At 43.9% G+C, this 14,808-nt stretch overlaps 1 protein-coding gene across 11 annotated transcripts in view; it reads left to right on the forward strand.

Moving 5' to 3' along the window:
• VPS13D (vacuolar protein sorting 13 homolog D) overlaps positions 1 to 14,808 on the forward strand; it is a 250,476-nt gene that overhangs the window by 79,817 nt on the left and 155,851 nt on the right. For all 11 annotated transcript variants that reach the window (XM_032863445.1, XM_032863446.1, XM_032863449.1 and 8 more), the window contains 7 exons: positions 436 to 591; positions 1,793 to 2,003; positions 2,730 to 2,804; positions 5,917 to 6,123; positions 7,778 to 7,867; positions 10,670 to 10,810; positions 13,102 to 13,224. In XM_032863445.1, the coding sequence (XP_032719336.1) occupies positions 436 to 591; positions 1,793 to 2,003; positions 2,730 to 2,804; positions 5,917 to 6,123; positions 7,778 to 7,867; positions 10,670 to 10,810; positions 13,102 to 13,224 (1,003 nt within the window). The remainder of the gene's footprint in view (positions 1 to 435; positions 592 to 1,792; positions 2,004 to 2,729; positions 2,805 to 5,916; positions 6,124 to 7,777; positions 7,868 to 10,669; positions 10,811 to 13,101; positions 13,225 to 14,808) is intronic.

The raw sequence follows: 14,808 nt of genomic DNA on the forward strand, positions 1-14,808 counted from the left end.
AATCATCTCTTTTAAATGATGATAGAAGGGTCTGTTGAGTAAATGTGATATAACCTGGGCTGCTCTGAATTGGTTTTATTAACTATTAAATAATGGTTCAGTGATTTTTTTTTTCTGTATTTTGCATTATTTCCATAGGCTAGTTCCTAGAAAGATGTAGGATTATTGAATCAAAGGGTATGTGTGAGATTTTTGGACCTTTTGCCATGTGACAGTGAACTGCCTTTTATAAGTGGGGGAGGACCACTGACCACGCTTCCGGCCGTGGGCAAGAATGCCAACCCCCCGCCTTGACAATATTTATTTCACCAGTTGTTACAGGTCTTTTGATAACATGGGGTCGATTGCTACCGAGATAGTGGGTTTTTTCCTGCTGATGCTTAGATTCTTCTAAATCAGACATTAATTCTTCCTACACTGCATTTCATTCTCTAGGTGTTTTCATGCCGACTAGGGAATGAGCACGAGACGGCTCTTTCAATTGTTGATCCAGTTCAAATTCAAGTGGAGCTCGTGGGTAACTCTTCTTACCAGAATAGTTCGGGATTGATGGATGCGTTCAATAGTGAAGATTTCCCACCAATCTTAGAGGTAATCATAAAAAACCTGTAGACACATCGATATACTCTCAAACATTGCCCTGTGCCTGAACGCGACGTATTTACTCTGCTCAACTCAACAATGTTTTTATCACTTTGGCAAATACCAAAGAAATATGACATTGTCTCTGTCCTATCAAGTCTTTCAATCTTGTGGAGAATGAAAGACCTGTTCATTATCTGGTATCACGTTGAAGTTCTGTGAAAGCTGGCAGAAGGCAGACCACAACAGAGGGAGGAGTGTGGATTGTGGGTGGAACTGAAGATAGGGACAGGATGTCAGTAGACAGAGGAGGAGAATAGTCCACGTTAGGAAGTAACTAGGTCGGGGGCGAAGGGACCCAGCCAGCAACAGACAGAGTGAGGTCTCCCCAGAACAAAGACGTGCATACGGGAGCATGGAGGCTGATGCCCGGTGAGGATGGGCAAGGTGAAGCCAGGCAGGGAAGACAGAAGAATTTGGTGTTTTATTTCTTTGGCCGAGGAGGAGCAATTAACCCATTGGAACCATGGGAGATTGAAAGGGAGAGAAAAGCCCTGTTAGTTTTTTATCTTTGAAGACAAAATATATAATCAACCAGGTGCCACCCCCAGACGTTCCAGCAGTTAACCGCAGTTTTAAGTGGCCTTGTGCTGGTGTCTGCATTGCTTACCGCTGGCCGCTGTATTGTTGATGTGGGAGGGAGGCCGGGTGTGGGGAAATGCTAGTGTGGCACTGGACTCATTTAAGGTTATGTTTGGAGAAAGAAGAGGTAATTTTTGTTGAGTGGTCAGTTGGTTTCAGGATTTAAAAAGATTAAATCAGTCAAAGCAAAATGGGTTCACAGAATGCTGCTGATCTCCCCCTGCCCCTGCCCACCCCTGCCCGAGCTGTTCTCTGATTCTCTGCTTTGATGATTTATCTCCTTATAAGAAAATTGTCCAACTGAAATATTCGTTGCTGTGGTAGATTTCCTTGCTTTTTATTTTCTATTTGGTGCAGTTTTGTGAACACTCAACCTCATAGCACAGACATCTTACCTTATGGCCCTTCGTGCTTAATTTTAAGATCTTTCCAGTCTTCAAAATGAAAAATTAATGTGGTGTCTGTGGAACTTCTAGAACTTGAGTTGGGAGCTAGACATACAGGTGAGAGGTGTGGGCGTAAAAGCAAGTTCAACTTGAAAAACCTGCCGCCTTCTCAATTTTGTTAGATTCAGTTACAAGCCCTGGATATCCGACTCTCCTACAACGATGTTCAGCTGTTTCTTGCCATTGCAAAATCCATCCCAGAGCAAGCCAGTGCCGCAGTGCCGGACCCAGTGGCCCTGGAGACCAGCTCTGTTAGCAGTTCCCTTCCGGGCGGGACTCGGGCTGGAGAGGAGATCAGAGAAGGTTCGAGACACACCCTAGATCCTGTCTTGGGTAGGTGTTGAACTGTGAAACCCAACTCAGTCTGCCTAATAGTTCCCCTTCCGGTTAACTGTTCAGATTGTCTTTTGCACAATTAAATTGTTCAGAGTATAATTGTATGTCATTAAGTGTAATTATAAGTATGATGCTGTAATTTTTAAAAAATTTAAGAACAAATACAACACCCCAAACCGACCGCTGTAACCTACACTAGTTTTCCTTTTACCACTTCTCCCAGAGCTATATGGATAATGCTAAGGGCTAGTTTTAAACATTGAGTTTTCCTCCATTGTCATGTTGATAATACTAAATTTCAGTTTTAAACTTTTATGAACACAATCAGTATAGGGAAAAGACTCTTAAAAATTTCAGGGTGCCCTTTGGTAAGTCTCTAGGTTGGAGCCCATTTTTTTTTTTTTTTTTAAGATTTTATTTATTTGACACAGAGAGAGAGATCACAAGTAGGCAGAGAGGCAGGTAGAGAGAGAAGGGGAAGCAGTCTCTGTGCTGAGCAGAGAGCCCAATGCGGGGCTCCATCCCAGGACCCTGAGATCATGATCTGAGCCGAAGGCAGAGGCTTAACCCACTGAGCCACCCGGGTGCCCCTGGAGCCCATTTTTGCCTAGAGAAACAATGTTTTAGCCACCAGCTTCTGAATTTCTTTTTTTTTTTCTTTAATTAGTGAGTGGACTCATTTCTCGAAAATTATTTATGAAAATCATATACTTTTTTTCCTAGAGTTACAGCTGGCTAGACTGCAGGAGCTGGGATTCAGCATGGATGATTGCCGCAAAGCCCTGTTCGTGTGCCAAGGTATTTGCACCAGGGTGTCCATGCCTGTTGTTCATTTTGACAATATGCTTGCTTCCTGTCCCATCCCCCCCATACCCACAAGGTAACCGAGAGAGCCGGATGGTATTTTGACTCCCCTCCATGGTTTTCTGTGCGCTGAACATGACCTGGGACAGGGCTTAGTGAGGAGCAGCAGTACTTCATAGGGGATGAAAACCTGGGCTCTGGAGCCGGTGCATCTGGTTTGTGCTGTGCGGCTGTTCCGATTACCATTGCTGATTCGGCCAAGTCACTTAGCCTTTCTGTACCAGTGCTTCCTTATCTGAAAAGAGGGTAGGAGGACTCCCCTTGGAGGTTCGGTATAAACAGGCAGTGTCTCCAGAGCACCACGGGAACGTGCCTGGCACACAGCAGGTACTCTGATGCTGGTCGCCAGCGCTGCCGGGGTCATGGTAATGGTGCTGATGCGGAGAGTCAGGGCTGCTGAGCTCCTGTGTGCCTCATCCTGGGTTTTCTTGTGGGATCTTCATAGCCCTTTGAGGTGGACATCACTGTCCCTGCTTCAGATAAGGAAACTGGCTCAGATAGGTAAACTGGTCTGAGGTCACCTGTTAGTGAGGGGCTAGGATACACGGAAGGCCAAGCCTGCCTGTGTTCTTTCTACTGCAGCAGACTCCCTTCCCACCTTCCTCTGTGTTGCCATTTTTCTTAAAACAGGAAGGTAAAGCAAAAGCTGCATTTTTTTCTCATCTGTGCTTATATGTACGTTTCTCTACTTTTTTTTTTTTAAGATTTTTTAAAAATTTTATTTAGTTGACAGACAGAGATCATAAGTAGGCAGAGAAGCAGGCAGAGAGAAAGGGGGAAACAGGCTCCCTGCCAAGTAGAGAGCCCGACGTGGGGCTCAAACCCAGGAGCCTGAGATCACGACCTGAGCTGAAGGCAGAGGCTTTAACCCACTGAGCCATCCAGGCGCCCCTACTTCTTTTTTTTTTTTTCAGGCGCCCCTACTTCTTTATGTATTATATGTAGCCATACGTATATATATGTATATACGTATAATATCATGTATGTTGGCAGATTGTAGTACAAATACAATTAATTGTGTAGCCTCTTTATAATACAGTTTTATTGAATTACAATTGCAATATTATTGCAGTGTACTTAATATCATCATCTTCCTGTGTCATTAAAATTATTTATAAACATTGATTTTTTTTTTACATTGACCTAATGATATATTTTATTTTATTTTTTTAAAAGATTTTATTTATTTATTTGACAGATAGAGATCACAAGTAGGCAGAGAGGCAGGCAGAGAGAGAGAGGAGGAAGCAGGCTCCCCGCTGAGCAGAGAGCCCGATGTGGGGCTTGATCCCAGGACCCTGGGATCATGACCGGAGCCGAAGGCAGAGGCTTTAACCCACTGAGCTACCCAGGCGCCCTGATAATTTTATTTTTATTTTTATTTTTTAATTTAATTTTATTTATTTGGTGTTCCAAGATTCATTGTTTATGCACCATCCCCAGTGCTCCATGCCATACGCGCCCTCCTTGATAACCCACCACCAGGTTCACCTAATGATACATTTTAATTTAACTCTTCTTTGTTTTTCATTCTTTAAATGTTGTGCACAGTTCTGTAATACGTATTTTTTTGGTATGAACTTCTGTCTGTATCTTTTAGTACTTCCTTATAGAGAGACCTTGTAGAATAAATACTGGATCCAAGGGTGTAACTATGTTTTTCAGACTTTTTATTTCATTTGACAAATCATTTTCTAAAACGTACCAGGCCCAACTCCAGCCAATTCGGTGTGAAAATGCTGGTCTTACAGCACAGTTCTTCACATTAGCTATTACTTTTTTCCTTCTGAAAAAAAAGGAAGGCAGATTTAGTTATCTTGCATTCCTTAGCTTTGTTTTCACCTAGACGTCACTATTCATTAGTTTAATTAACTTAATAACTTAATACCCCCAAGTGTTTACATTTTCTATTTTTCTTAACATTTCTTTTTAATTTCTTTCTTTCTTTTTTTTTTTTTTTTTAAGATTTTATTTATTTATTTGTCAGAGTGAGCCCAGGCAGACAGAGTGAGCCCAGGCAGACAGAGTGGCAGGCAGAGGCAGACGGAGAAGAAGGCTCCTGCTGAGCAAGGAGCCTGATGCAGGACTTGATCCCAGGACGCTGGGATCATGACCTGAGCCGAAGGCAGTGGCTTAACCAACTGAGCCACCCAGGCATCCCTCTTTTTAATTTCTAAGAGCATTTTCAATTTTTATTAATTTTTATTTCTTTAGTAGCTAAGGTGTCATTCCTTCCATCACAAAAACGATAAGAGCACCTAATATCAGTAGAGCCTTTGATACGTGCCAGGCTCTGCTCAGAGGAGAACTTTACATGGACTTGTCTGTTTCCTCCTTGTGGTAGCCCTGTGAGTATGTGCTATTGGGCACAGACACCAAGTAACTTGCCCAAGATCCAGCATCTTCTAGGTGCTGGAATCAGAAGCCAGGCCACCTTCTAGAGCACGTGCCCTTAACCACTTACCCCTGTGCCGTGTACTGTCCTCTAGTAATTTATAGATATGGGGTTGCATTGATTTCCTTTCCTTTATAGCTTTAGCGATCTGGCAGTGTTGGGGATGCGAGTGGCTGTTATTTTAACAGTGATATTACACACATGCTCTTTGTTCTCAAGGAATTCCTGATCAGTGGAGAAGACAGAGTCATTTGAGAACAGTCACAGAGTAGCACATCAGTACAGGCAAAACTACACAGTGAAGATTACATACTTCCCTAGAGTGACATCTAGAATTTGGATCCTGTCTTTTCTTCTCCTCTCCTCTCCTCCGATAGATGTCATAGTAGAGGAGGGATGGCTCCTGGAGGCGTTTTGAACCAGATCACGAAGGGTGGTGAACTTGAGTGGAAGGTGTGCAAAGGGGCTGCGTTCTATTTGCCTAGAGATAGAATTCCTATGCTAGTTTTTTTTCTTCTTTTCTAAGTCTGAGAGTAGGTACATTTGGGGAGTGGGATCCTCTTGGCTAGGCCCCTAAAAATGTTTCCTTAATGAGCTGCTTGAGTAGCTGTGCAAACTGGCTGAACTGATGGCCTTTAAATTTTCTTGAAGGCCAGCTGAAAAAGGCGGCAAGTTGGTTATTTAAGAATGCCGAACCTCTGAAATCTCTCTCCCTGGCTTCGAGTGGCCGCGAGAGCCAGGGGCCCGTGGCGGCGCGGCTGATCTCCGGGGTGGAGGTGAAAGCTGAGAGCGTGTGCATCTGCTTCATCGACGACTGCATGGACTGTGACGTCCCTCTGGCTGAGCTCACCTTTTCCCGTGAGTATTTTCCCGACGTTCAGGCTGGTCTTGAAGATTTGCCGTGATTGCTGAGTTATTTGGGGCCCGTCGTGTGTGTGTGTGTGTGTGTGTGTGTATGTGTGTGTGTGTGTGTGTGTGATATTCATGCTCCCCACTTAACAGTATGGGTGAAATTCTGATAATGGTTTTACATCTGTTTTTCATTATTTGTATTTTACAGAGATGTGTATTTATTTGCCATATGTGGCCTTCAGCCTCTGGTTTGGGAATAATAGACATTGTCATTGTTGAAATTTCTGTTCTATTAACAGCTCTAGCTAAATTATTCCTGATGTCTCCTTTTTGTTTATCTTTTTATGTATGTAAAGCCTGCAGTGAGCCCTGTTATTGGAGGCACTCAAAAGATAAGCTCAGAAAATGCTCTGCCCTGTGTATGTTTGAAAAGAAAGCACACGGGGTCTTACTAGAATGTTCACCTCACAGTGTCCCCCATAGGGCGCTGAGCCCTCTCCTTCAGTAGCAGCAGGGGATGAGGGGACGAGGACCTCCTCCTCGACCGTGTCATCACAGGCAGTGTTAGATGGGACTTTGATGGAGAGTCCACGAAAACCTCACCACTGGGTTTACTTACAATTTTCTGCTGTTTTGACCTTGCCAGAGTCTTTTTCCTTCAAGGAAAATTTCATCCTGGGGATTGAGTTGGACCTTTTGTACACGGGAGAGGCTTCCTTTTCCCTGTGCTCCAAGGCCCCACAAGGGCCACAAGACTGAGTGATAGCTGGGATTCTGATGAAGAATCTTTTCTGCAGGGAATAATTACTTCTTCTTTTTCTACGGTAATCTTAAAATTTTGAGCTAATCTTTGTCAGGACATAACTGCTCTTACCAGTCTGCCTTTTGATTTTTAGGTATTCAGGACGAAGTAGGTTTTTTATGTTCCTACAGACTTGAGATACACAGAGACACCTGGATGCTGGGGCTGGCTGGGACAGGAAGGAGGCAGAGGAGGCCTTTTCCTAAGGCACAACATTGCAAGGGGTGCCAGAAATTCAGGAATTAGGACAAATAACATTAAAAAAAAAAAGATTTTATTTATTTGATAGAGAGACAGTAAGAGAGAGACTACAAGCAGGGGGAGTGGGAGAGGGGGAAGCAGGTTTCCCCTGAGCAGGGAGCCCAATGCAGTGCTCGATCTCAGGACCCTGGGAGCATGACCTGAGCCGAAGACAGATGGTTAAGGACTGAGCCATCCAGGCTCCCTGACAAATAACATTTTAACACAGTGTTAAAAAAAAAAAAAAAATCAGGGGTGCCTGGGTGGCTCAGTGGGTTAAGCCTCGGCCTTCAGCTCAGGTCGTGATCTCAGGGTCTTGGGATGGAGCCCCGCATTTGACTCTGCTCAGCGGGGAGCCTACTTCCCTTCCTCTCTCTGCCTGCCTCTCTGCCTACTTATGATCTCTGTCATATAAATAAAATCTTTAAAATGAAAAATCAGAATTCATGCAGAAAGCCCATGATGAACAAAATATCAAGATTTCGCGTGCTTTCCTAGGAGGTCATTGGTATCAGCTGTGTTTAACGTCCATCCATCTCTTTACTGAAACCTCGTCTGAGAAAGTTCTCTCTGGTTGCTCTTGCCCCACGGCTGCTGTAAGGTGTGCTTTCTTTGCAGGTGTGACCTTCCTGCAGCAGGCACGAGCTAGCCCCGAAGGCTACGCCCACTTCACCCTCTCCGGAGATTATTACAACCGCGCCCTGTCAGGTCAGTCCCTGCGCTTGTGTGATCGAGGGGCTTAAAACCCACACTTAAGTATGTGCTTGAGCCTATTTCTACCTCAATTTTGCCTGAGGGAAAGGGGGTGGGGCCAAGCAGGGAAAGGTGAAACACAGGCGACTAACTAGGCACAAAAGATCGAGATTTTTCTTCTTTCTGACCTATCTGATACATTGCAACTGAGTTATATACAAAGAAGTTTTTCTAGTTAATTCTATTTGAGGCTGGAGTTTGGCTTATTCTAGAACAAGGAATGGCTCAGGAGCAAAGGATCATTTGTCTGGCCCTGACGGAAGCTAGATTTCAAGGGAGATTTCTGCCTGTAAGCATTTTACACTTCAAGCATCCTTCCTCCTTGCTGGACCTTTTCCACTAGAGACATCCTGAGTCTGGGTTCCTGTATAATGTGCCACACCCTACTCCTTCACGCAAAACACAACTGATCAGAGCAGGCGATCCTTCTGGAGACATAGAGCCTGGGTAACACTGCAGAGCGTTTTCAGGTTTCTTTCCTTCCGCTGGGAGGACCAAGGTAAGGGCCCATATACACGGACATCCAGGAAGTGGGGGAAACCAGGGCTGAGCAGTTTGAGTGTAAGTTCTCTGCCGTAAGGGAATGCTTAGCAGGTGTGGGCAGAGTAGAGCTGCGCAGCCCAGGGCTTCGGCCTCAGAGTGACCGCTCCCTCTGATGTCGTTGGAGACAGAAGCATCGTTAATTGTGCTGGTGCTGCAGATGGTTCTAGAGCATGTGCGGCAGTTGCTTTTGTACGTACGTTAGCGTTTTTCTCTCCTGGTTCTGGATTCACTTTCTAAGAGTGCTAGCCCTCTGACTTTCCAGCCGTTCAGCAAGTTTAACTTTAGAATATTGATCTGAGTCTTACTAGGTGAGAGAGACTCTCACGGGGCATATGGAAGCCATTTTTCTGAGATTCATGTATTTTCCCAGAGCAAATCTTGCTTACTTTTATCGTTATGTGAACAGTCAGGTCACTAAGTGCTGAATGGTGCGAGGAGACAAATGTACCTCCTCGATGCTATATATCGGATTGGATTCCTCTTGGTCAGTCACCTGATCTGTGGCTGATGGAGTATAGCTAGAAAGCTGTTCAAAATGAGTTGCCTTGGGGTGTCTGGGTGGCTCAGCTGGTTAAGTGTCTGCCTTCAGCTCAGGTCATGGTCCCAGGGTCCTGGGATCAAGTCCCACGTCCGTCCAGCTCCCTGCTCGGCGAGGAGCCTGCTTTTCCCTCTGCCTGCCGCTCCCCCTGCTTGTGCTTGCTCGCTCTTTCTGTCTCTCTGACAGGTAAATAAATAAAATCTTTAAAAAAAAGAACTGTCCTGAAAAGTTGAGTCTTTTTTTTTTTTTAAAGCTTTTATTTATTTCTTTGAGAGAGAGAGAGAGAGAGTACAAGCAGGGGAGCGCAGAGGGAGAGGGAGAAGCAGGCTCCCAGCTAAACCAGTAGCCTGATGCAGGGCTCAATCCCAGGACCCCCGGATCATAAGCTGAGCTGTAGGCAGACGCTTAACCAACTGAGCCACCCAGGTGCCCTGAAAAGTTGAGTCTTTAAAACCACAGAGAGGTACCATTTTTCTTGTCCAATAGCCTGACAAAAATTAAGTGTGACTCTGCTGTGAGCCACAGAACTCTAACTTCTTGCCATTAGAATTATAAGTTGGTGCAACCACTATGGAAAACACTCTGACGTGTAGCAGGGTTGAGTATGAGCGTTACACTTCTTCTAGGTCTGTACCCCAGAGGCTGTCTGGCCCACGCGTGCTTGGAGACAAGCACGGGACTGCTCGTGGTGGTGGTTCCTCCTCATAGCTATAAAGTGTGGCCTCGAGGGAATGTTTCACAGCAGTAGAACGAATATGTAGATTGCGGTGTATCTGTACATGGATTATGGTTCACTGGGGAAAGTAACTGTGCCGCAGCTACGTAGCAGGGTCATGAATGAAGCAGAGAGGCACGCTGTTGGGCAAAAATAGAAACTTGCAGAAGAACACGTATGGCCAGATTCCATTTATGTAAAGATCCCCAGTAGGACAAACTCACCAGTATGTTCTGAAGAAATACATGCATGTGTGGTGAAACTATGAGGGGAGAGCAAGGAAGTGATGAAAGCCACAAGCTGATGTTTACTTGGGGTCGGGTGGGAGGGGCTGGTGGAAAGGGGGCTGACAGGGGACCGTGGCACTCAGAGCCTTCCAAGGAGCATCTAGTTTTCTATTTCTTAAGCTGAAGAGTGGCTGCATGGGGCTTATGGTAATTTTGTTCTTTAAACCGTACATAGACATTTTTATACCTTTTGTACTAATGACATTTTAAGATTAGAAATTTGAAAAACTTAATGAATATCCAGTTATGCTGTACTTATTTATCCAACCAACGGATTCTTGATGGAAGCGGGAGAATCCAGTTTAAGGGTTACTTCAGCCACCGACAGTACTTTTCCATCCTGAATCCGAGACTCCTTTCTCCATCTTGAGTGGATCAAAAGCAGGTCGTGCCTGCTCTTTAAGAAAGAGGACGCATATGCTCTGTGCCCTTCTCCCTCCCACCTCTGGAAGACCGTGTGGGGCCCGTATGTGTCCTTCCACTCATGTCCTCTAGACAGCACAGACGTCGGTAGGGTGACCTATCGCTGAAGATGGTGCTTTCACTGTGAAAGCACATTGGAAATAGAAAGCTGTTAAGCTACAGTTTGTCTTTGCTGAGCGTTTGTGAACAGCGTTCCCCCATAAGCTCTCGCTATCTGCTGAACAGATGTCTTATTTCCTGTGTTCTTTTAGGCTGGGAGCCATTTATCGAGCCATGGCCATGCTCCGTATCCTGGCAACAACAGGCAGCTAGTCGCCTCCATCCTCCTCGACTGAAGCTGGAAGCCAAGGCCAAACCCCGTTTGGATATCAACATCACCTCTGTGCTAATTGGTAAGGAGAAAGTTGTTTCTAGAAGATCAGTACCTTTCTGTACATAAGTCGCTTGTCCAGAAGACTGTTAATCCTGGGTTGGCAAATGCCTAGGCCCACACTGGACATCACTTACTCACTGTGGCTGCTTTCCTGATAAACTCAAACATGGCCTCATGGTTCTTTTCAACCCATTGCTCCAGAGCTGGGGTCCCATATTAATGCTTTCAGTGATCAGGCAAGAGCACAGACTGGGAAACAGAACACTCTCTCTGTTCAGGATGAACTCTCTCCCTGACGATGCTTGGTCACAGGTTTTTCTTAAATGTCCTAGGAGTGAGTTTAGATTCACTTCTTTCAGGCTACGCACACACAGAATAATTCTTAGAAGGTACAGTTTTGACCTGGTCTTTATAGTAGGGTAAGTTGCCTGTACTGTGTCCCATCAAGTTATCATGTTGACCTGACTCTGAAAATCACTGGGCTGAAGGGTTACCAAGCTAGCGATGCGTGTTCTGACCATTTCTTTGAAAACAATGAAATGTATGTTCCCTGATTCATGTGGTGAGTTGGAACCACTCGATGCTTATGCTTACGTCGTCTTGGAGAAGAGTAATGTCACATACAATCAGGTATTGCCTGCCTTTGCCATGACAACCCACACTCACTGTTTGAGTTAGTGATCTACATGACCTGATTTTTGGTGCTACTGTAGTCATCCGAGTGATAATAACTACCGCACATCTGGACTTTCTTCAGTGTATGTGGTCGAGGCTCGTAGGCTATCCACTGGCTTATTCCACGTCAGAATAAGATGAAGAGATTGTATAGTGATATGAGACCATAAGTTTATTGATCCCCAAATTTTATTTATTTATTTATTTGTTTGTTTGTTTGTTTGTTTGTTAAAGATTTTATTTATTTATTTGACATATAGAGATCACAAGTAGAGAGGCAGGCAGAGAGAGAGGAGGAAGCAGGCTCCCTGCTGAGCAGAGAGCCCGATGTAGGGCTCGATCCCAGGACCCTAGGATCATGACCTGAGCTGAAGGCAGAGGCTTTAACCCACTGAGCCACCCAGGCGCCCCGATCTCCAAATTTTAAAACCACTGTCTTACATGATCAGATTTCGTTCATTAAATTTGCCTGATAATTGATCTCATGATCCTTCTGTACTGTATTATTTTGATCCTGTATTTTTTCCTATATCATGTATTCATCTGGAAGTTTAGATAAGGTTGAGGGTAGCGTTTTAGAAAGCTACAGTAAAGAACTTGCTTTGAGTGAGAGAATTTTGTTGATACTTCTCATGAGCTTGAGACACCAGAATGTCTTCCAAAAGGCATTCTTGTCTCTGGTAAAGCTGTTGTTGTTTTCTTTCTTTTTTCTTTTCACCTCCAATTCCTTATTCCTAATACTGTGCAGGAACCCAGAAATATTACTGTGACCTCTTAGTACTGAAATAAATCTTACATATAGCTAACTATTGGAACTGAAAACCAAAAGCCAGTAGTTTTTGTTCTAAAAAATATCATACCTTTATTAGTAGAAAAGGCCTTTATCCAGGGGTGGTACATCATAATTATTTTGTTAACCTGCCCTTCCCCTTATATTTCTCCTCTCAAAACCATAAAACGATTCCTGAATATTGTCAGCCAGATTTCAGCCTCCTGAGATGGGTGGTTTTTTTTTTTTTTTAAAGCCTCCTCACTGGCTTTTCTGTCTTGAAACCCTGTCCCTTAGTATGGCATAGTATACTCTTCGCAAGCTAATTCTCTCTTCTAGGATGCTTTGCTATGTCCCCAGTATGTTGGGCCAGAGTCACAGCAAAGTATTCAGTATTTCCTAAAGTACTGTGTACTTTCATGTCTTTGAAATCTTTGTGTATGCTGTTCCCTTGGCCTGGAATATCCTCGCACTCCTAACCCCATTAGTAAGGGTCCCCACATCTCTTAAGGTCCAAAGGTCCCCACATCTCTTAAGATTCCTGTGGATCCTGGTGTGTACTGTCCCACTTCTGCCAAAGCAGAATAAATCTTTCCCTGTCCCGTGCTCCTGTAGCATTTCATTTATGTCTTTGTTTTAGCTCTTTCCATATTATGGTTTTACGGTGATGGTTGTTTGGCTAACATTGATTTCTTTCAGTGGAGCATGAGTTCTCCAGGGCACAGACTTTCTGAGAACCCAGTATAATGCCTAGTACACAGTTAGGCTTTCAACAAAAGCTTATTTTGCTAAATAGAAATTAATTTGACTTGAACCCTCAACCTTTTCTATTTCTGTACTTAATATCTTTCGGGAATTCTTTCTAGACCAATATGTAAGTACCAAGGAATCGTGGATGGCAGATTACTGTAAACAGGACAAGGAAATGGATTCAACCACATCAGAAGACTGGATGGGCTCTTCAGTGGATCCTCCATGCTTTGGACAAAGTAAGATTTTTCTCTACAAATGTGTGAGTAAATAAATCACTGTCGACCAACACAGTCATCTTCCTTTGAAAAATCCAAATAGAATCATCATTTTCTATGAACAAACCTATAGGAAATTCTGACTATCTTCTGTAGTTCTGTTTTAATCTTTGCAGGAGACATTTTTCTGGCACAAAACACTGAACTTTTAATATGGGCTGTAATTCCACCTTTGTGGGAGAGAAAAGATCTGCGACGTACAATTTTCTAAATTCTGGCAACATTGCATATGAGCTGGTACGCCTGAAACACATCAAGATCAGCCACTGGCCAGTGTGTTTAACTTGGCAAAACTTTCCAGTTGATTTGGACTTTCTGACTGGATTTTAAAAACTATCTTTTCAGTTTTCTAAATCTAGAGGTACAGAGTTTGGATATATTCTTGAAGGGAGGGCAGGCAGGATCCCATATGGAAGAAATTGTTAAACAAGAGGGCTCCGTATTGTTCATAAAGTAGAAAAGAATTGAATACCCAGCCTTTTGAAGAATGAGCAGTCCGTTTGTTCTCTGTTAACGATGTTTTCTTTCCTTATTTAATGCCTCACCATGGAGCTCTGATTTCCTTAGAGCTGGGAGATTGTGGCGGCCAACCGCATGGTCCTCAGTTGTTCCACAAGCCATTGTCCTCCAAATGCGACTCAGCCCCAACTCTTTCAGTGTGGTTTCTTTGGGGAGTCCTGGCTGGACTTCACATGGCTCATGAATGCTTAAATATTCCATCTGGTCTGCAAACATGTCACGGGAAGATGGATTTTCTTAGTTTGTGAAGTATTTGAGCTGGTTCGTCTCTCCTCAGGGTATAGAAGTAGACTCTCTATCTGCCATGTTCTTCTGGAAGGAGGGACAAGGAAGTGTCAGCTATGTTTGCTCTCTGTATTCCCAGGTTGTCGCTTTTGAGTCTCAAGGTCATTGCTTAGGAGCTGGGCTGTTCAGATATCATCAGCCTCAATTCTGGCTCCTCCGCTAACCTTCCCAATTTGTGCGTTGAAAGAATGGAACAGTCTACCCAGAAGACTCTCAGTGATCTTTGTAATATAGAATGTGTCCTAGAGAGTATGTTTTGGAAATTATTATTCCTGCAAGGGGATCTTAAATCCAGACTCAGTGTAAACACAAGGATGGCCTAATCTTCAGGATTCCGATGAAGGATTTTCTTTTGTCTCCACGCCTCCACCTTTTTAAAAAAACATTTTCTCTTTCTTTTTTGTAGCTACCAAGCTGCCTTATCTGTGTTCAATGCCAGTGCGAAATTAAAGCTGGATTTTTATTTACTGACAGATTTTTATGGTTACTTAGGCTTGCAGAAATAAATCTTTTTAATTAGACAAGAAGTGAATATACCTGAATTTCCAAACCTCTTTTCCTATTGGACGTTCCTGGGCGGCAGCATGTGTGGCAGATAGGATGATATTCTTTTAACAGGTCTACTAAATTAATTGTGGGGTGTTTGTCTTCAAAGTCAGTGGACGTGAACCTTGTTGAACCGATCACATCTTTCAGGTCCTCCTGTCACATGAACATTTAGTCACACACCCCCCCCAAATT

The sequence above is a fragment of the Lontra canadensis genome, unplaced genomic scaffold, assembly GCF_010015895.1.
Source record: "Lontra canadensis isolate GAN:19392208 unplaced genomic scaffold, GSC_riverotter_1.0 scaffold25, whole genome shotgun sequence".
NCBI lineage: Eukaryota > Metazoa > Chordata > Mammalia > Carnivora > Mustelidae > Lontra > Lontra canadensis.